General features: G+C 42.7%; 1 protein-coding gene across 6 annotated transcripts in view; it reads left to right on the top strand.

The window, feature by feature from the left end:
• Positions 1-22,261, top strand: part of VIT (vitrin) — a 54,128-nt gene that overhangs the window by 17,501 nt on the left and 14,366 nt on the right. For 2 of the 6 annotated variants that reach the window (XM_082049981.1, XM_082049978.1), the window contains exons 6-13: positions 4,151-4,228; positions 7,429-7,509; positions 9,790-9,996; positions 10,644-10,694; positions 14,699-14,737; positions 14,838-14,894; positions 15,527-15,589; positions 20,214-20,261. In XM_082049981.1, the coding sequence (XP_081906107.1) occupies positions 4,151-4,228; positions 7,429-7,509; positions 9,790-9,996; positions 10,644-10,694; positions 14,699-14,737; positions 14,838-14,894; positions 15,527-15,589; positions 20,214-20,261 (624 nt within the window). The remainder of the gene's footprint in view (positions 1-4,150; positions 4,229-7,428; positions 7,510-9,789; positions 9,997-10,643; positions 10,695-14,698; positions 14,738-14,837; positions 14,895-15,526; positions 15,590-20,213; positions 20,262-22,261) is intronic. The other 4 variants (XM_082049979.1, XM_082049980.1, XM_082049982.1 and 1 more) reach the window with 4 other exon arrangements.

Raw genomic sequence — 22,261 nt, 5'->3', positions numbered from 1 at the left:
AGCAGCCTTCTCATTTTAAAGACCTATTCAGTCAGCGCAGGCCCACCCCACCTAGCTTTAGCATGAATAATGCCCTTCACACAGTTTTTATTCTGGGCATCCTACATGGCCTGCAAGGAGACATACACCCCACCAGCCCTGTGCTCAGTTCAGCCCAGCATGGGTCTGAGCCCACTGCAGGAGGTGACAGGTGCTCTGGGTTTATTCCCTGAGGGCACCTTAACTCCTGATACTGGTGCATAAAATTCAAGCCTCAGTACTGAAGGGGATGTCTTCCCATTGTACTTGCTCTCCACCCTGGTAAGAAGTGCTGCTGAGGGAACTAACGAGCCTTTTGGCCATTTGAAGCATCCTCAGCCTGCACCTGAGTTCACATCTGAAGTGACTTCTGGCTTCTGTCAACCCACCTCAAGCTACATATAGCCACACTGTATTTATGCAAACTCTCTATTAAGCAATCCTGCTGGTGCATCCCAAGCATGTTATGAATTCTTCCCACCTCTATTAGTCATACCGTTTTGATACCTACTCAGTGCAGGGAAATCCATCAATTTAATGCTCATTCCTTTTTTTCTCCCCATAGTATATACAGCAGCTCACTTGCATTCATTGACAAAATTCACAGAGGTTTTTGTGGTGTTTTTTTTTTTTTTTTTTTTTTTTTGTAAATTACATCCCCTTTACACCAGCTTCAGATTAGCTTAAACCTATTTGCATTCATTTTACCTGTGTGAAAGGAGGATCTAATTTACATTGCTTCACATACAATTTCTAAATCTAACTTCTTGTTGCATCCATACAGCAGGTAAGTTCTTGCTGGTCTGTACTTTCAGAAGTTTAGGATAGGTATGACCAGTTGATGTTAGTTAACTACATCATTCCTGGAAAAATCAACAGCTCAAGCAACTGAACAGCCACTAAAAATAAACGTTTTCTTCCTGTCAAATTTTGTGCACAGCAAAGGAGGTATGAGAAACTGACCAAAACAAACTGTCATCTGGTGCTTGCATTAATATATTTGGATGCACTTTTTACAGCATTCTGCCATGGGTACACCACATTAAGAGAAGGATTTATTTTCGATGAGTAGGAATTTCCTGGAGAAGCTGAATTGCTACTTGTACTTGTTGCTGTTTTTTTCCCCAACAAACACCACATTGTAATTCTAATACATAAATTGGAAATACACTGCTGCTCAGTTGTTATCTCATAAAAGTGTAGGATTTTTTGATTTATAGTAACAAATCCTTATTCTTAATTAATGAGACACTAAAAAACATCCAAGAAGAGGTCGTTATATAAGCACATGTACCAGGGGATAACGAGAAATCTGGGTATGTGTAAGCATGATGAGATTTGTCTCTCATGCACTTGATTTTATGCAAGCTGAGTGCTCTCACTCATGTGAGTGGAACTACTTAGTTTCTAGACTAGCTCAAGCATAAATCTCACAGCATATCATATCATATTTCATATATAAATAGGAAGAAACTCTCACAATACATACTGAAAATGTGGGAATTTTAGACTTTTAGAGAGTAACTTAGAAAACTAAAACCCCAGGAAGGGAGTGCTATTCATCTCAGCAGCCTGAGGCTGAATGCAGTTAGATCTCACTCTCAAAAAGAGATGAGTTGTTTGGATTTTTTTTTTTTTTTACAGTTATGAGTCATAGAAAGGCAGAGTTGCATAAAGCATTCCCCAATAAAAATATGAAGTCACCTAAGGCATTAATTTCAGGACAGCTTTAGATCTTGAACTTAGTCCCCTATTCTCCAGCTGAATTCCCTCTCAGCAGACAAGACACATACACGCTACGGTACACTGGAAATGCACCAACAGTTTATTCCAAGTTAGGATATTGTCACCAGGAGTTTGTGATGTTTAAATTGTGAATGAGCATCCGCACAAAAGAGCACAGAAGGGGGATCCTCGGGGGACCCAGGCGATGAAGTGGCATGATTTAGGGGCAGAGGGGGACAAGGTCTCTCCTCTGGGATGAGAGCAGCCAGCACACCAGGAGGTATGCAAATGTGCTGGTATTCACTTTCAAGCACTGAAATGCCTTGGCACTCAGTTGAATGACTCCATTCAGTTTAGTGGGAGTTTTGCAGCTAGTGGGTTAAGAAAATAGAGTCGTAAACCTCTGGGTTTGCTCATCACAAATAAGCGTGAGAGAAGGAGCAGGCACCACCCCATGGCTTGTACTTCAACGGCCAGAAGTTGAGGTTTTCAGCCCACATGTAAACCCATTTTGAAGTCTGTTAAGCAAACTCCAACCTAGATGCAGCTTTTTCCAGACAGTGGAAAATACTTATAACCATTGCTCCAGAGAGCAAGGCCACATTCAGGTCAGACCTCAGACCTACCTCTTGATCACATATGGGACGCAAGTTGCTGTTGATCAAAAACTCCAGCATTCAGGAGCAGCCGGCCTCCTCACGCCAGCTAGTTTTTTTGCACAATAGTGGACTTCAGACTTGCATTAAAAATCAGATTAGCACAGAAAGATTCTAAATTAAGATCAGATTATTACACTCTTGCTATGTCTGTGTACCAACCACTCACACCTGGCAACTCTGCCTCTGTGTGGAATAAAGAAATGCATTTAGAAATCATCTGCAATCCTATAACTTTTCTGTCTTTCTATAAAATTGGCAGAAGAGTTCCCTAGTACTGCTTGGCTCCTTATCCTGGTTTTAATTTGGGGAGAAATGGAAGGGAAGACCTGTTTGGCTTCACCTAGGTCAGCCTCTGTGAGAGACCCAAGGACAAGGAGGAAGTTCTTTCCAGCTTGTCTTTGCATGCTAACTTGACAGATCTGGTCTTTGCCAGATCTGTGTTGACTTCAGTGGAGCTGCTCTCAGTTTATACCACTGTAAATGAGAAATGGAATAGCTCTTTACATTGTTGCCCTGTTAGCAAGTCAAACTAACTTCTTCATTGAGGGTTTTTAATGACATCTGAAATTTCAAAAAGCAGCAAAACAAAGGAACTAGAGACATGAAAAGGGAAAAAGGACAATGCCTCTCCAGCTCTATGGCCATCCCTGCACATAGAGGACAGGTGAAACAGCCCCCAGTTCCCAGGAGTGGCTCAGACTGTAGAAGCTAATTCTGTTCAATGCTCTGTTGGTCTCTGGATTAGTCACCCAGGATGATAACTGACATGCTCACAGTGCCATATACACCTTCTGAAAGAATCCACCAAGGCGATAAAGTAAAGCAAACCTAGCATCACCATCATGACTTAGGTTTTGCAAGAGGTGGAGGTAGGTCTCACCTGAGATGGTCTAGATGCATGACATAGCACAGCATCTTGTAGAGACAGCCAGCAGGTCTGGAAGTCCTACATCCACCAACTCCTAGAGACCTGTCTTCCCTACACTGGGCTTCTCTGCAACACTTTTCATTCAGTGATATAGACATACGTTGGGAATATAAAAATTGCTGCAAGAGATGGAATTGCATGGCCACATGTACCAGTAGAGATGGCATCTGCTGCAGTAGTAACAAGACTTGTGGTTTAAAGCTTAACTGGGAAATATACCTCATTGTTTTAAGTCAGGACCCTCATTTTAGATCTAAATGTAGGTACCATATGTTCCCACACACAAGCACAGCCTTCTCTCACTGTTATTACTGCAAAAGACTGTTGCCAGAAATGGCATGTTGCAAAAGTGAGGTCAGAAAAGAATGCTGTGTGTGACGAAATGAATCCCACATCAAACATGCTTTCTAACTCATCTGCATAGTTGGACACTGGAAAAGGCTGCCTAGGGAGGCTGTGGGTTTAAGTATAGGTTATACAGATGTCCATCAGAAAAGGTTCCCTTATGCTTGACACCATTTGAAAACAAAGGAATGAACTACCTGACCTCTTCAAATCCTTCCCATGACTATGTTTTCATGCTTTCTAATTTTGTTTATCTGTTTGTTTACGATGGTGTATTTAGGCATTGGTATTTTTAGTGGCATGGTTTTGAGATTCTACCATCAGATGAAAGAAATCTTCAAGAAAGTTAGTTGGGCAATAAAGAAGCAGGGCCTGATTCCGAATGCATAGATTAGATGGGAGTTTTGTTGCTAGAAAGCTTAGAATATTTTGTGATGGTGTCTAATGATTTTTTCTTTTTTTTTTTTTTTTGTAGAGGGCAAGCCAAGAAAAGGTGTGACATATCCATCAACTCTTGAATATTCTTCTTCAAAAAGCACAATTGTGAAATCAGGCAAGTAATTTTGACTGACTTTCACTTACTTCCATTCACAACTATCTGTTGCAGTTTCTCAGTTATAGTTTGTAACCTTTATAAGAAAGATATAATTATTCAAAGTGAGAAGTCCATGCATCCCTTAGTATCTAATTCAAATCTCTCGTGGCATTTTTTATGTTAAGCATATGGAAATCATTCCAGACAATTTCTATTTTCTGGTCATACCATGTTTCACAGAATTCTGTTTCCAAGTGGTTTCCCACTTGCTTCGTATCTGTTAGTGAATATGATGCTGTACTAATTATACGAAAGCATTTGAGGTTTGACATGTTAACTTTCTTCTAATGTTATTCACGTTATTTTGGGGATATTCAGTGTTGAGAATATAATAATAAATAATAATAGTAATTACAAAGATGGTAATGCACTGCAGCTTTAGCTAAGGATGATATGATAAAGACCTATTCTGTATAACCATTTCAGTTGGCACCCTACTCTGTTAGACTCAAACCAGTTTAAATTATTAACTGTTTTCAGAGTTCCTTAATCAAGTTTCACACAAGGTGGTAGTTGATATTTCAGTGAACATGAAGTACCTCCGTCACTGAAATGACACTTATTTGTGCTCCTTGTATCAACTGCGTAATGTTGAGACTCTTCCTTGGGGATGTGAATGAAAACAAAATTAATGTCTCATACTACTACATGCTTACCTAACATGGCCATTTTGCTGTTTGCTGAGCCTGAGCTTATCCACTGTGAGATGGAGTATAACAAAATATGCGGTATCCTCTCCATGAACTCACATGCCTGTCGGTGGATGCATCCATCCAAGGCTACACAGAGGTTGCTTGAAGTCCTGCTCTTCTCCTGTGCATTATTGTTTGGTCTGTGGAAGCAAAGTACAGAGCTCTTTCCTCATCTTTAGACTTTTACTTGCACAAAGGCAAATTTAAATCTCAAAGTTGTAGTTGTTCAGACTGAATATGCGTCACTCAAACCATGCCTCTAGTTTGTTATTCCTTTGCATTTACAATCAAATCTGTACAGATTCATACGTATCTTGACTGGGTATGCAGGAATTAGAATCATAGAATAGTTTGGGTTGGAAGGGACCTTCAAAGGTCATCTACTCCAACCGCCCTGCCATGAGCAGGGACAACTTCTACTAGATCAGGTTGCTCAGAGCCCCATCCAGCCTGGACTTGAATGTCTCCAGGGATGGGGCATCTACCACCTCTCTGGGCAACCTGGGACAGTGTTTTACCACCCTCTTTGTAAAAAAATTCTTCCTCACGTCTAGCCTGAACCTCCCTTCTTCTAGTTCGCAACAATTACCCCTTGTCCTATCACAACAGACCCTGCTAAAAAGTCTGTGCCTATCCTTCTTATAGGCCCTTTTTAATTATGGTAAAGCTGCAATAAGGTCTCCCTTCTCCAGGATGAATTACTGACTGAAATATTATGGACTACTGGAAGGGAGGGAATACCTTACAAATCTTCGCTTTTTCTAAGAAATATTTACTAAAACCACATCTCATCATTCCCAAATGTACCCACGCTTCAAGTATCAGCCCAAACATCTCACACCAGACCAGGGACAATCACAGCCAGGGTTGAGCTCAGCAGGTTGCAAAAAACTATTTCTTTCACAAGAGCTAAAATCCACATTATGTAAGGATCAGTACAGAAATGGGAAGTGTCATCAAGTCATGTTTCAGTCATGCAAACAAAATACGATGAGCCTGTTCCTGCAGCAAACCAAAGATGCAAGTGGCTTCCGTCACTTTGTTCTTGAATCGAACAGCGTGAATGAAAATGTTAGGATCCTAGCAACAAAGACAGTGCATGCACACAAAGAAAACCCACAATGATCAAAGGAGCCAATAATAACTGTTACATCAAACCCAGTGCTTGAGGACGCCACTACCTTGCTTTGCCCAGCCCTGTCCCACAGGTAGCACAGATCTGATAGTCACTGTCCACTGTCCCCAAGATCCCCTTGGCCCCTTCAACCCTCTTTAGCCCTGCCACCTCGGCCCAGACATCTCAGCTATAATGTACTAGAAACTACTTGTTCTTAAGGTGAAAAATCTCTGTAATATTGTGCTGGGCCATCTTGAGATAGAGGATTTCCTACCTCTTTCTGAATTTTAAAAAAGTTACCTTTTTTCATCTGATTTAAATTATGGAGACCTCATTGCACACTTGGATACTTCAACCCATTATCTGTAAGAGATCAAGGCAGTCCTTTGAGGATTACACTCACTTGCTGCCAGATTAGCCAAAAAAAATCCTGCTTCACACCTGATCATCTGTCAGAGATGCAATTTTGGTTCTCATCCCAGTGGCAGTGGAGATTCATGGTGCCTGTCATTTCACTAAATGTTGCTGGTGATTACAGTGCTTCCCAAATGCAGGCCATAAAAAAACCTTCTCAAAATTGTAACTACTCACAGCTGATAAAAGCAATTAAAAGATGTTGTTCTAAAAAATAATATCATTTTTTTGGAAACCATTAACCCTGAAGTAATTTCTCAAATAGGTCAATGCTACCAAAATAGCTAGAGAAAAAAAAAAATAAAATAGGAGATCAAAATCCTCAGACATAACAGCAGAGGTAGATTCTTTTTCAGGGTAGCAGCAAATAAACTGTAATAAATGTTCCAAGTACTTTGATGACTTTGTGTCTTAGAAGAAAAAAAAAAAAAAGGTCTAAAAAAAATCCCCCTTTTCCTTCTAAGCCAGTTCATGGCATCCAAGATGATCTGACAATGTCAGGCAAGAAAGAACTACATCTGAATGTGAATTAGTGACTGAAATAGCTAGTATTAGCTAGTATTCCCCAAACACCCTGCATACACTGTGACCCTAATTCTCAGGACATGCTGCTACTCAGAGGAAAAATCAACACCATGATGCATTAATCTTACGAATATTTATTGCTCACTTCAGAAACTCTATTGATGCTGGCAGGAGCTTTTGGGCAGTGAAAATGCCTAAATTGAGCACCAAAAATACGAAGTGACTACTCTCTAGAGGCACCCAGTCATCACATTTTCTCACTAGGTGAGAAAGCTCTTATTAGATTGATTGACCTTCCTAATGCCAGGTGATGGGATTTTTTCCTTTGGGGCCTGAGAATCTCTACATAGGAGAACTAAAATTATTTTCTTCCAGAGCTGCATTTCCTAATATGCTTAATTTTTCTTCAGAGCCTAAAAAGCCAGAGCAAGACCTAAAAGCTATGAAGAGTGCAGATACCGCTAACGCATCAGAAAAAACATCGGAACAAGGTATGGGTTGGGGATCTCGGTGCTCTTTTACAGCATTTATCCCAGTCTAAGCTGCCTGCAGATGTGTATAGGAAGCAGACACTGGCAACATATACAGCTTCAGCTCTCTCATCCAACCTCCTCTCTACAGCCTCGTTCCCACCAAACCAGCCCCATTACGTGACCATCTATAACAATGCCTGAAGGGCATGTGCCAATTCAGAGAAGAGAGGGCACCCTCTCGGTTTAATTTCTGCCTGTGCTTTGGGTGAGTTCAGGTGCCATGAACTTCAAAAGCCTGCGTCACAGCTCTTGGCAGTTTCTTATGCAAGGCATGTGCCCTGCAAACCCTTTGATGATGCTGTGAGGGAGATGGGCACTCTGCCCATGGGAGCATTGGGAACGGCTAGTCCTTGAGAGCCCTGCTGTTGTGTGAAAGGCTCCACCAGAAACCCAGCCAACACGCACCAAGGCAACATCTTTGCTCTTGCTATGCTGCTTCCTTGGGTTTTCTGCTAACACTGTTAGCTCTCAGCTCCCTTGCTCCTCACAGCCTGGGGTATAAAGCTGGCTGATGTGCCTGCTCCCCGCTCCTGCAGCACCAGATCGCAGGGGAAGAATCACTGTGCCCTCTGTCTTCTTTCTTTTAGTGCAGCGGCGTGGAGCAGGGCACCGTTCAGCCCAAAGAGAGCCATTCATACTGATTTTTTTCAGCTGAGTTGCTTTGTTTTTCTTTTGAACTCTCTTTCAGCATTATCCCATTAAAACTGTCTGAGATCTGAGTTTTTCACTGGCTAGCATTAGGTGGTAATTAATCCACCAGACAGTTTCATGGCGATGCTTTCCAAAAGGAGAACATCCAGCTATAAAATACAAGCTTGTGCTGTGCAGCATTGAATAGGCTGCACACCGTTGCCTTTCAGTGTACACAGCATGTCAGGCCATCCCTGGGGATATGGGCAGGGAGGAGAGGAACAAGACTGAGGTGAACATGGAATATGTTTTAGGGCAGTGTTTTTGTAGATAGGTGGAGAAAATAACCATGAAGGCTGTTTTTCAAGATGATGACTTGAAATAGCTGTAAGCATGTTAACAGTTTCATATAAGGATATTTAAGATGCAAATTTTGCAACTAGAATTGTCTCTGTTCTCACAACAGATGATACATTTTAAAAGTAGTAGGAACTGTGAGATGAGTCAAAGATGAAATCAGCACCTCCCAAGTGGTACTCTCCCCTGCTTCCCTCAGCTAAAGCCCTATCGTTCCCTGCTCTAGCTCTGACCTGCTCCCCGAATCACCTTTGGATAAAATTTGTCTTTCTGCCAAAAGCATTTCAGTGCTGTGGTGGGCAACGCGTATTTTATTCTGGTCTCAGACTCCGAATCATCACCTTTTATGTCAGTTGATTTCCATTTATGTAGACTTTATTCATTTATATTTATCCATTCATATGGACTTTCTATCTGCTTAATTACACTGAAAAAAGATGATGGCAAAATTGAAATGCAACTGCAACTGGCTGGTCAAATAATTTCATAGGTCTGAAACATCTGTCAGGTTGAAAGATGTTCCTGGCCAAAGAGAAAGTGTAGGGGCAAGACTAAGGCTATTACAGGCTGTGTCAGCACCCTCTGCAGAGCGATGTAATTCTGTGTCACACAGGCACCTGGGCCACACATCCTCACAGCAACAAAGGCTCTAATGGCTGCACAGGTGAGGATGCTAGTAGACATCCTGAGGAGAACACCAGTGCCTGAGTTGCCTTAAGTAGTGAGTGCTATTAATGATGCTTCCATGTGTGTCACACATCCAGCTGCAGTGATCGTAGAATCATTTTGGTTCAAAGAGATCCTTAAGATCATCAAGTCCAACCATAACATAAATCTAGCATTAAACCATGTCCCTAAGAGCCTCATCTATGTGTCTTTTAAACACCTCCAGGGATGGTGACTCTGCCACTTCCCTGAGCAGCCTGTTCCAGTGCTTCACAACCCTTTCTGTGAAGAAGTGTTTCCTAATATCCAATCTGAACTCTCCCTGGCGCAACTTGAGGCCATTTCCACTTGTCCTATCACTTGTTACTTGGGAGAAGAGCCCAACACCCTCCATGTTACAACCTCCTTTCAGGTAGTTGTAGACAGCGATAAGGTCTACCCTCAGCCTCCTTTTCTCCAGGCTAAAGAGCCCCAGTTCCCTCAGCTGCTGCTCATCAGACTTGTGCTCCAGGCCCCTCACCAGCCTTGTCGCCATCCTCTGCATTCTCTCATCCAGCTGCAGTGATCGTGTCAATGTTATTACAGGGGACACAATCCACAAAGAGCATCAGACACCTCCAGTGCCGACAACAGCTACACAAATGGCCACCACAACCCCAACACCAACAACCACAACAACGGACCCTTCCACCACAATGCCAAAGCCAACAACAACAGCTGCAACAACCAGAACCACAACACTTGCAGCTGCAGCCAAGACTCGACCTGGACTGCATAGGTTCAGAAATATAGGTCAGTGGCATGGATGTCTGCATTGCTTTCCTCCTGACTTACAGCTTTTCTAAAATTTAAGGAGCAGGACATGCTGCTGAATATACCATGATTTAGTGGCTCATGAATTCAGTAGTTCAATGCAGAAATATTCGGCATGGATAAAGAAATTAATTCCGGCAGATGGGCTATGGTTAGAGTTGTGCCTTAGACATAAATACAAAATTAGTGTGTCTTACATAAACACAAAGGCATATAGATTCTCTGAGATCAGAACTCATCTGCAGTAAAATTGTGCTTAGTCTCTATCTTTATATATAGTATACTGGCACATAAACTGATTCATATGAGAGTAAGCTCTCCATCCCCAAATGCTGTCATGATTTTCAGGTGTAGGAGTCAACAAATACTTATTTGATTCACTGAGAGTTCAAAAAATAGGTCAAGACTCATTTCAGAATTAATTTTGTGATAACTTTCAATAAATGAAAGTTGTAGTAGGCATTTTTTGTAACAGCTTTTGATTCTTAAAGATTTAAACACTGTGAGGGAATTCTCATATGATTTTTGCACACCAGTTTTTCCTTAATCTCTCCTCGATTTATTCCTGTTCATTAACACTGGTGGTTTTTGTTCAATAGGTGAAAATTAAAATCTCTTATTTTTAGGTTCTAGCAATGTCCACCCAGCATACTCATCTGTGGTAGCTGCAGCATCAAGTAAGTATGGTAAAGAAGTATGTGCCACGAGGCATGCAGTACAGTGTATTTTAAGGCAGCAATGATTCAATAACCTTTCAAGCCTCAGCAAACTCAATGACTGAATCCAAGTCTGGATTTAAACTGAAAAACAGACACTTGGCCTGAATGTCAGAGGTGCTGCTCACCCACAGCTCTGGGGAAGCCTTTCTAGTGAATATCTGCTCATTTCAGCCTTGACAAATGCTGGGTTTTAGAACACTTGAGACAAAGCTTGTGCTGTTTGAATTGTGTTTTCCTATTGCTTCTTTCTGTCTTACTCTCTCAAAGGGAGACTTGATTTAGTTGTAAGATACATGATGCAGAGGGCTGCATAGCTATCTAAACTTCAGGCTGAGAGCTCTGAAATGCCGACTTGTGTTCAACCAATGCTCTTTGGAAAACCTTGGGCTGTGGTTCTGAGCCTGGTATAAATGTGATGTTATTCCTGGCGTGCCACTTGTATTATTGGCAGCAGAGCGGCGGCTGCTCAGAGCTCTGCATCTCGATCCAGAAGCCTGCTCCCATTGCAGCCCACAGCCTCCAATACAAGTATTTAGAGGTGTTTTCCCATACAATGTGTAACTACTCAGCTGTGCAGTCAAGTAAAGAAGAATATTTTCAACTGTGTGCAAGTTGCTGAGCATGGGGATATGATTGCTTTTGAGTGAAAAGCAAGCTGGGCCATCATTAGGTTTTATGCTCTATTGCTGTTTCTGAGTGCCTTGAGCTCAGCTTTGCTCTCACCTATGTAACTGCAGCTATCCTTGCTGCTGAGTAATTCAGAGCCAAGCACATAGCAGGTATCTTCTGGGCAATTCAGGGCCTGAGGACAGGCATCATTAAGTCAAATTTAACTGTGAGCCCAGAATAAAAGCAGGGGCTGGAGGGGTTAATCTTACAGAGTCAAACATGGAGGTATGTGTATAGCAAAATTTACAGAAGTGCCAACACAATTCAAGAGGATTTAAAGTCACTGGGAATCTGCATAATTTGGTACTTAACGTTCCTGTAAACCTGGTTCTGCTCTCTTTTCTATTTCCTATTCCTGCAGGCTGAGCACTGAAGAGGCCATTATTGTCTTTACAAGCAATTAGAAACACTGTTTGAAGTTCCTCAGTCAGTGAGAGATGCATGTTGAGAGTGAAGTTCTGGCAACACTGAAATCAGTGGGAAGGTTGCATTTGTCTTTAAGAAGACCAAACTTTTGGTCAAAAAACAAACAAACAAACAAAAAGCAACACTCACCTTTTCAAGTCTTTCAATGGTCACTTCATTGCAATTTGGATATATCTCTCTACACAATTTTCTTTACTGAAGTTCTAAGCATAAATTAACTCCCAAAATATTAAATTGATCAGTCTTAGGGACAGGTTATTGTGGGCTGGAAGAGTGGTGAAGACATACTTCTGATTTCACAGACATATAATTTCCAGGACCATGTCTAGCATGTCTGTTCTCAGTATCGGGCTTCCTGAATTCTCCTGGTCTCTTATTGATTCTAAAAGAGAAGAACTGGCTAAAAAAAAAAAAAAAAAAAAAAACAGAAAGTACACATACAGTTTTGAAGCTATGACACAAAGCAGTTTATCAGTTTTCTCTGAGAAGCCTTCAGGACTCACTCCTGTTATTCAGGCTAGAGCTTCTGATGATGCCCTTGGCCTTAACCAGAGTTTGGCTTGACCAGACAAAATGAAATGTTCTGTCTATCTTGGCTCAGAGGGACTCACAGATTGACCTCTCACAGGGCTTTGGTAGTTTGCCTGCAAAAGACACCTCAAAAGTAAATAGCCTTGAAATAGACCACAGGCTGTGGCTGCTGTTGGCTCCAGCATTTCCAGTTCCAGCCACTGGTACTGGCAAAAGTTCACAGGGGCAAGAGAAAAGCAGGACTTTCCACTTAGAGCATTAGAGCAGGGACAGAGCTCTTCTGTTCTAGCTCTTGTTAGTCTTTCCCCTTTATCTTCTGCTTATCAAAGATATAGAAATGGGAAAAGTATCTGAGACTCTGCTTCATTGCAGGACCCTTGCTTTAAGGCTTGATATGGCAAAACTGCTAAATGAAAAACCACTGATGTGACTAGGATGACATCTGACAGCTCGTTCCTACCTGCCCTACCAATGAGTGCAGCACTTCACCAGTGCAGTAGGTAGTCAGGGATGATCCTGGGGGAAAGCAGAAATGGCAGTGAGCTTTGAAAGTAGATGCAAACTCTCTCCTGCTCAGGGCACAACTTTAATTTCAGCCACACTCTGGTACAATGACGACTTCTCCTTCTTTCCAACGGCAGTTAACCAAGCATGCTCCCAATGGCCACCAACCCACTTGCCCCCTCCTATCCCAGCTCTTCAAGCAATCCTTTCTTGCACAGCTGCTTGGACCCTAGATGAGGACTGGGAATAAATCCAGTGCTCGTGTGAACACTGCAATCATCAACCATGCCATGATCCTCAGTGCCACACAGAGGCCAGACTGAGTGGGCACGTGGGGCACAGCAGGAGTGAACAGTCCCAAGGCCAAGCGCAGACAAAAGGAGCATAGATAGAAAGCCAGGTTGCGGAGGGTAGGGTAGACATGGAATTAAAAATGCGGCATAAAATACTGCTGATACTGAGCTAATCTCTACCCCATTGTAATCTGTTTCTACTGACCTTGTAACTGGTGCTATATACACTTTCGGGCTTGGTTGTGGGAAACCCAAAACAAGGAGATCTCTTAGGCTCAGAGTTAATTTTCTTCCACCTCACTGGCATATAGCAATCTCCCGCAAGGAAAGTGTGCCCTGCAAAAACCCACACAACGCTGCTGCACAGACAGACTTTTCCCTGCACAGCCTAAGAAGTCAGACTGGGCCAGCCATGGTTCACCTGGAGCCAGAGGCACAAGTTTACGGAGTTTAAAAGCCTTGCCGGTTTTGGCAGATGAGCCTGTTATTTTCTTAAACAGGATCTCTTTGGCTTCTGGAGTTCACCAGGTCTCCCAGGACAACTCCTAGAAATCTCATCAAAGGGCTTCCAGTGGCCTGTGAAGGGTCAAGTTTGGGTCAAACCCAAGCTATTTGCTGTCATGTAATTTTGCAATATCAAGTTCCCAAGGAGCAGCAATTCCTGTTTTCTGAGGCAACCATGCAAAATGGTCTCATTTATGATATCTTATTGATAAAAATGTCTCATGGGCCCCGTCCAGTGTTCACAGGAGTCAGATAGAACATTCCCACTGATTTCAGCAGGCTTGGAATTAATCTTTCTGGGAAAATGAACGAATAACAGCTTGTTAAAGGATAAGTTTGTTAACAAGCTTCTTGAGAATAATTAATGAAAGGCATGATTAAAGATGTGGTTTTCATCTGCAAATGCTTTGAGTCTTTAGTATTTTTGAACAATGGGAATTTAATAACCCAATCACCTTAAAAAAAGCCTTTTGTGTAGATGGTGGTGAAGACTTTTCAGACACATGAATTCTCCCACATTATTTTTGTCATTGGCTCATTACTTACAGTCTGCCTGCTTGCTTGTGTTCACTCACTCTCTGCAGAAAGGGTAGAATCTGGTCTGGGGCATTGTTTTGGGTTGTATTTTTTTGTTAAGCTTCCTCACACAACTAGGACAATTGGATGGTACTGAAATAGAAGTAAACATAGATAACCAGTGGGAGTGAGAGAAAGAAAATTAGAAGGGAAAGCAAATCACAGCAGTAACTACAAACCTTTTAAATGCAGACCAGAGACCTGTACAAGTAATATTCATAACTGAATGGGATGTTAACTAGGCTGATCTATACGACAGAATGAGCAAAGCCATCCTTTCTTAAGTCAGGTCAAAATGTATGGAGTTAATATCAGAGAAAGTATATTAATAAAAGCTTTCTCTATACGAGCCATTAACTCTGACAGCTATAAAATGAGAGTCAGTGAAAAAAAAAGGTAGCAGTAGTCCTGAACCAAACATGGTATAAATTGCACTTTTCCATCTTAATGTCTACTTAGGACAGGTTCAGACTGCACAAGGAAGAGGACAGAATATAGGTATGTCTTAAATTAATAATCATTAGTAATTTATATTGCTAGAATACTAGGAAATCTTGTATTTGAGATCCGTGTACTAACCAATGTAATATTTTGAAAGCATTCAGGGGAACTTCCACCTCTGCAAGTAACAGAAATATTTTACAACCCAATACAGGTAAAGACATTACAATCCCTTCTCTTGTTCCTACCTGTAGCTAGTTCTGCCACTCACCTCTCTTGACTCATACAGTAATGCTGTTTTCCACTCCTTACCACGTTCATAGCAGGGTGCCGTGGGAGCAGGTAACACACTGGTTATTGCTTTCAGGAGAAACAGACAAACAAACAAAAAAACCCCGTGGAATAATTAAAATTAGAATTGTCCTCAAAATAATATTCTAAAACAATTTATAAAGGTTTTTACAGCATCTGCTGTTGCAATATGAAAGGGGGACTTTGCAGTTGCGTACGTTTGGAGGATGAAGGCCTGACCCTTAGAGGAGACACTTGCTTTCAGTTTCCAGGCCCTGAGCATGATCAGCGTCTTAGGACACACTACTAGTTGGTCTTGTGCACAGGTGTATAGCTACACTGCATAGCACCTACTAACATTTAAACTCTTCACTTCTGCCAGCCTCTTTCAGCTTTTTCTTTTCTCTTTTAATCCATAGTTTCCATTTTCCTTTTCCATTCAGTTTGAAAATATGTGCAGAAAGGCAGTTCAGGGCCACCACGTCCCTTGTGATCATGCTTCTTTCTCCTTGGCTGCTGTCGTCTAACCTCTCACCCCTTTGTTGGCTCATGCAGGTCTTCAGCGCCAGGAGCCTGTCGCTGCCTTCCGGAGGGCTGCCGCCTCTCCAGCCCACCTGGGTGAGCAAGATTACTAACAGCAGATTCTTATGCTCTCTTTCATAGTTTTAGCAACCTAGAATTAGCTCTCAAGCAGTACCGTACATAATTTTCGTGTGTCCTGGAGGAGGACCAGGGCAAGCCTCAGGCACTGCATGCCAACTAGCAGCTTCCTGAGTATGGAAGGCAAACGACAGCTCAGTCACTGGAAAGCTGTTGTTTCAGGCCGTGGGAATCAGCATCCACTGCAATGTTTGCCCTTTTACTTATTTGTTAGTCAAAATGAGGAACAAAAAACCAGATCTGTGCAGCCTATATGGTCTGCAATCAAGTTGAATCTTCTATTCCTGTTGTTGCCAGGAGCCTCCAGGCTGATTGTGGCTGTAGAGTTTGCATTTAATAGTGAGGGTAGAAACATCACCAGTACTTTCCTTCTTCCTTGGCTGCGCAATTCACCATCATTGCCAGAAAGCAGGGCCATCAAGTGGGCATGCAGCAAGGCCACCAACTTCCTGGGCCAACAGACTGCTTGGTGCATGTACAAACACTAACTCTCCCTTAACAACAAAATTTCTCAGAGATGTTTTTTGTCTGGGAGCAGCCAGAGCAGGGCGAGGAATGGGAGCCAGGGTGGGATCAAGGCAGGCAGGGATGTACCTTGCTGACAAGTGCTGCAGACCCAGAAAGCCCCAAGAGGAAGAGCAGAGCAGGCCCACTGGTGGTACCTGGGGCCAGCTGACAGCTCAGGCTGCCAGGCAAGTCCCCAGCAATGAGGCAGGTCTGACCAACTGAGGCAGGATGCCAGACCAGCAAGGCAAGGTCAGATCAGGCTCAGGATAGCAAGGTACAAGACTCAGCACAGATGCAAGGAGCAAAGGCAAGGGTATGTGTTTACATGATGTCCCTGAGCAGCACAGATGGAAGACCCACAGATGCTTCCCACAGCCCTTGCCAACTGTTGCACTCAAGCCTAGTCCAGAGCAACAGAGCTGTGCTGCAGAGGAGCTGACCTTGAACAAAATCCCAGATCCCTGGCGAGGGAGAGGTTGCAGTGCTGGAGGGTGTCCCAGGGCCCTGAGGGCTTTGGTGAGAGCTGGGAAGCACTGGAGGAAGCAACAGGAGAGAGCAAAGTAATCTTTGATGCTGAGGTTAGAGGACATTATTATACAGTAGGGCTTTCTAGATAATACAGGCCAAGTAAGTTTACCCAGCAATCTCCCCATCAAAATGTCAAAATGACAGTTTGTAGCTGACCTAGTTGCAGCATACTTAAAGTGGGTATACTCCTCTTCCTGAGATTTACTCTGTTCCCTCACTTTTATACCTCTCTTCCTTATTTCTGTCTCCCTTCTCTTCCCTCTGGTTTCCATCTGTGTGTCATACCCTTTTGGCCATACCAGCATCACAGCCATTTCTTTTTTTTTTTTTTTTTTCCTCATCTCATGGTTTTTGTGGTCCCCCAACTCTCTTTGCTCTTATCAAAACCAATGCTCACCTTTAGACGGGAGACAGCAGGTCAATATTTGCCTCTGCAGAACAGCAGAGCAAATATGTTGCCTGCAAGCATGCCAGTCATGGCACTGATTATGTGAAACCATGTATAGGGCAGCTATAGCCTGTGGTGAGAGGCCTGCCTTCCTGGCAGGGCTGGAATGGGAAGAGCCCTAACATCTGGACCAAAGGGTGTGCTGGTTAATCCTCAGGCTAGCCAAATCTTTGCCAGAGAAGCAGGGTGATCACAGTGCTGAGTCTTGTTTAAATCAAAGTCAGAATTTGACACCACCTAATTGCTTAAGGCATCTTAAGGTCCTGCCAAAGGTTAATATGAAGCACAAATTTTCCATCATGAATGATTCTGTTTTCTCCATCACAGAACAAGAAGGTAAAAACCCACAAACACATACTTGCTATACTCCCAATGAGTCTTGATATTTTTTTCAGCCCAGGTTTTGGCAGCTCAGATGTGCTGTTTCCAAGCGGCCAATTTTTCAAATGATCAAAGGGAAATTCCTGAACAACTCCTTGCTTTCTTGGAAAGAATAGTTGTTTTTCTTGATCCTACCAATCGTGCACATGCTGCTCTGCAAACAACAGTGATCAGTTCTGCAGGTTTGGCCGGGCTGTCGAGGAACTTCTCATCGGCGCAGGTTAGCAAGAGGGTGTGCTGGGAAAACACCCATCCCAACACACTGGTTGCCTGCAGAGCTTCTGGCTGCACATTCTTCAGAAGGTCTCAACTTTTCCAAGCTCTTAACAATGCACATTAACACTCTTGAAATTCCATACTCACTTAGCCCAGAGCTTTTTTTTCAAGACAATTATACTGAAGAGTTGTGGTGGTGGTGGTGTATTTTTCTTTTTAAATGCCAGTCTTGTAGTATTTTAAAAACCAAATCTTCATTTTTATGGGCATCATCAAGTGAAAAAAAGAAAAAGCCCTAGTGGCTTATAAGAATAGTAATTTCCTTTTCAGATATGCATTTCTTCAAGAGCTTGCTTTGTTATGTGCTTAGGACTACATGCAAGAAGGTGCTTTTGCCTGGATTTACAGGTCACTCAGGAAGCTGTATATTCCACGTGTTTGCAGCCAGCTACCCAAAACCCTTAGCACTTTTCCAGTGCTTTTCTTCATTAAGAAGAAAAAAACAAGGGCTTTCTCACCACAGCAAGTTTTAAAAGGTTGTAAGACATGAGAAGAGTGCTCAGAGAACCAATAGACAGCTTTTACCTGTAGAGGTTTGGACAGACTAGAGCACCTGCGGTCATTAAGTTGAAGTAGTTCTTGAGAAGAGTGAATCTCAAAAAATTTCAGTGTTGCTCCTACTGACAAAAAACATTTTTTCCTGAAGTTACCAAAAAGCACCTGCATGTTTTTTGAGCTTAAACAGTCAGAGAAGTGAGAGGAGCCTGTGCTGCAGTCCCTGGCAATGCGCCACCAGCAGATGCAGACCTGTGACAAGTGGGACAGGCACGTACCCTTGCTCATGTCCTTCAGCTCACATCCCTGCTTACAAAGAAGAGCTGGCAGATCTTTGCACGGCTCCCTGGCTTGTTTCATATGCAGTACAGTTCCTACTGTTTTAAGCACCTTTTCCCCCTTCACAGAGCAATGTATTTGCACAAAACACTCAAGAACTGAGGGGTCTTCTTCACTGTTTGTTCCATGGCTGTTTTTTTTTCAGCTGGTCAGGCTGAAGAGTAGCTTCATATGAAACTTTTCATGTAGCAGTCACTGGACGCTTGTCTTCCCAGCAAGGGTGAAGCATACCTTTGAGCTGGTTTGACTGAAGTCTGGTGTTCTTCATGGTGACATCGTTCAGGAGACACATTGTCCACTCTGATAACAAACGAACACCAGCTCTTCTGTATGGATAGGGTCATACTGCTCTGCAACCAGCACCTCTAGCTCCAGTCGCTGCTATATCCTCATGACTCTGCTGAGTGATGTACAAAATTCTGGAAAAAGCCCCTTCCCAGGTGGATTATAAATTAGAAATATTCCTCCTGTCTTTCCTGCTGTTTCCTTCCCCATTACCCAGGCCTGCCCTTTCTTCACCCTACTTCTTCTCCTAAGCTAAATCACAGCAAAACTTCTGTGTATATCATGACTGACTTCTCAGCCCTTCGCTTTCCCCAGTTTTTAGATTCTTCATAGGGTGTCTAAGCAGTGCTAAACATAAGAAGGGAAAGGGGTATGGAAAAGTCACCATAGGAATGAAATGTGACAGCATTCCTCTTGCCCTAAGGGAAACCACACATCTTATTCAGCCATCCATCTCGTGCAACAAGTCTCCTTCCCAAAGAGAAGCTGATAGCTCCTCCCTGGGATGGCAGCCTAAGGGCAAAGTCAGTAGACTGGAGGACACTGGCAAGCTCACAACTTTTTCCAAACCTACATTGTGCTTCAGCCATTTGCTCTAGTCAAGAGCACACCAGCTGCTGGTCTGGGCAGGGACACTCGGGCATGGGAGGCAGTATGGATTCAACAGGCCTGACATGTCTTTGTAAAACCCTCTGAACAAACCTGGAGATGGACTGTCAGGGGCCAAGGATCTCACCAGTGCTCCTTGGTACCGTTCTTGTCCTAGTCGGCTGCAAGGGCTTTCATGGGGCTGTAGCCCAGAGCAAAACATCACTTTTGGGGAAAGCTCTTAAGCAGGTTCCAAAAAAAGACACTTTGGGGTTTATTTATGAAAGCAGCGGTTTTGGTAAAGTTTTCCATGCCTGATAGGCTGCAAGCAAAATTTAGAAAAATTCTTTGTTTTGGATGGGTTGAGAAGATAGAAAAACCACAGGTGAGAGGTACTTGCAGATTTTCAATGAAAACCAACCTAAGCCAAGAAAAAGTATACTGAAGTCAGTATACTTGCCTCAGTATCGATGCAATTTAGAGGAGCAAAACAAAAACAGATCTGAAGAGGTGTATTTAAAATAATAAAACATATTAATGCTCTTGAGGCAGTTATATGAGGCTCCTAAATATGGCTTGAAATGTGCACATAACGGTTTCTAGGTTTACTGATTTCCTTAGGTCCTAGTTGTTCACTGTATGATTGTTCACTATCTAGACTGAGTCAGAGCTTTGTAATCTCTACTAATTTCATTATTTTCAGTAATAATTTTTCTTCTCTTTCATGTGCAAAAGCAGTGGAAACAGACTTGTGGAAACCTGGATTGAGCCTTTTTGATACAGGTAAATATTTAAAGCATCCAGTAACTAGTTTGGGAATAACTGGTTTCCACAGCACATGGGGAAAGCTAACCCTATTCATCAGGCCCATGACATTGCTGATAACAATCTGATTTTAAGGAGTAATTGCAGTATTTAAAATTATAAATGAGGCATATAGTTTACATCTTAGTAGTTAAAATTATTCTACGCTTAAATACATCTTGAGTTCCTGCCTAAAGTATGAGCAGAACAGATGAGCTCTAGAAAGAGTTGGCAGGTACACTGCAGGAAATGGGCTCAAACCACTGAAATCCATCTGTAAACAAGGTATTTTGGGAATGCCACAGTTGGATTAGCAGTCTAGAGTTGCAATCTGTGAAGGAGGTGACAGATTATTCTGATGTCAATGTACTTAGGAAACACATTCAGATAACTAAGGGAGATGAGCATAAAGAATGAATATCATTGAAAATTTCTGACATTTTAGCCTTTAAAATTGATGTGGTTAAACGTGGCAGACAGCTAAACACCACACAGCCATTCGCACTCAGCCCCACCTTCACAGTGGAATGGGGGAGAGAACTGGGGGGAAAAGAACAGTAAATCTCTGGTGTTAGGATAAAGACAGCTTAATAGGACAGAAAAGGAAAGCAATAATAACAATGATAAAATAATACACAAAACAAGCGTTGCTCAATGCAATTGCTCATCATTCACTTGCTGATGCCCATCCCATTCCTGAGCAGCAATCACCTTCCCCAGCCACCTCCCCCAAGCTGATATGCTGAGCATGACATCATATTGTATGGATGGATTGGATTCCTTTGGCCAGTTTGGGTCAGCTGTCCTGCCTGGCTGTGACCCCTCCCAGCTTCTGGTGCACCTCTCACCTTCTCGCTGGCTGGCCAGTATGAGAAGCTGAAAAGTCCTTGACTACTTAGCAATAACTGAAACATCAGTGTGTTATCAACATTATTCTCATTCTTAACTCCATAACACAGCACTCTACCAGCTACTAAAAAAAAATTAACTCTATCCCAGCTGAAACCAGGACAAGTGACAATATGGAGCTGACAACATTTTTATAATTACTGATGAGTGAAGGGAAAAAAAATAACCTACATTTGTAGCAGGCTCAAGTAGCAGCAAGACCCAGACTTGCACAACTCTTAATCAGGAACACTTACCAACTGCAAATTCTATGTGTTCAATATTTAAGAGATCCCTTTCCCCAGGAGCACTTAAAGCAGGCTGCATGAACTACAGGCCAGTTCATTACAGGGTACTCTCTCTCTTACGAGTGGCTGGACCATCCAACATAAGATATCTTTTCCATCTCTGGTTTTGTTGCTGGAGAGGGAGGTACTGATGGCCCTTGTAAAGACCATTCCCTTGAACACACTGCTTACTTCAAAGCTGAGGCATTGCACCAGCTGTGACAAGCAGCACAGCCCGCGTGCATTAGCTTGCAAATCTAGTGTCAGCAGCTGCCATCAAAATTTGCGTTGTCCCAAACACAAACAGGTCTCCCTTCTCCAGCAGCGGCAGTCTGAGCCAAAGAGAGGAAGTGTTTCTATTTGCTGTAGCCTTCAGTGTGCTTATTTAGAAAAAAGCTACAGCACTAGCACCAGAGGTGCAGAGGGGTACTTTGAGGCACAAAGTGATAGATTGCATTAAATGCAATGAGAGGTTGAGCGTGGGGGAAGGGATGTTGTATTAACAGTTTCTCAGCAACTGAAGTGCCTGCGTAAACTAGTGTGATAAAGTCTGATGAATTCAGATTGTCACTTCAAAGGAATGGTTTCTGGCGTGGATGTAGTCACTGCTGTCTTACTTAAATGAATGGGAAGTTTAATCAGGATGGACAGCTGTGACAATCAGTGAAGGGAACTTTAATTAGCATGGAGTAGACTGCCCATGCAGCAAGCTGAAATTCCCATGGCAATAACAACATTAAATTGGACTGGCAGAACAGGGAGGCCCATAGAAACTGACCACCTCCCCAATTAGTTGGGGAAGAT

This window comes from Streptopelia decaocto (assembly GCF_964273445.1).
Source record: "Streptopelia decaocto genome assembly, chromosome: 3".
In the NCBI taxonomy this organism is placed as follows: Eukaryota; Metazoa; Chordata; class Aves; order Columbiformes; family Columbidae; genus Streptopelia; species Streptopelia decaocto.
This window is presented reverse-complemented; position numbering and strand designations above follow the sequence as displayed.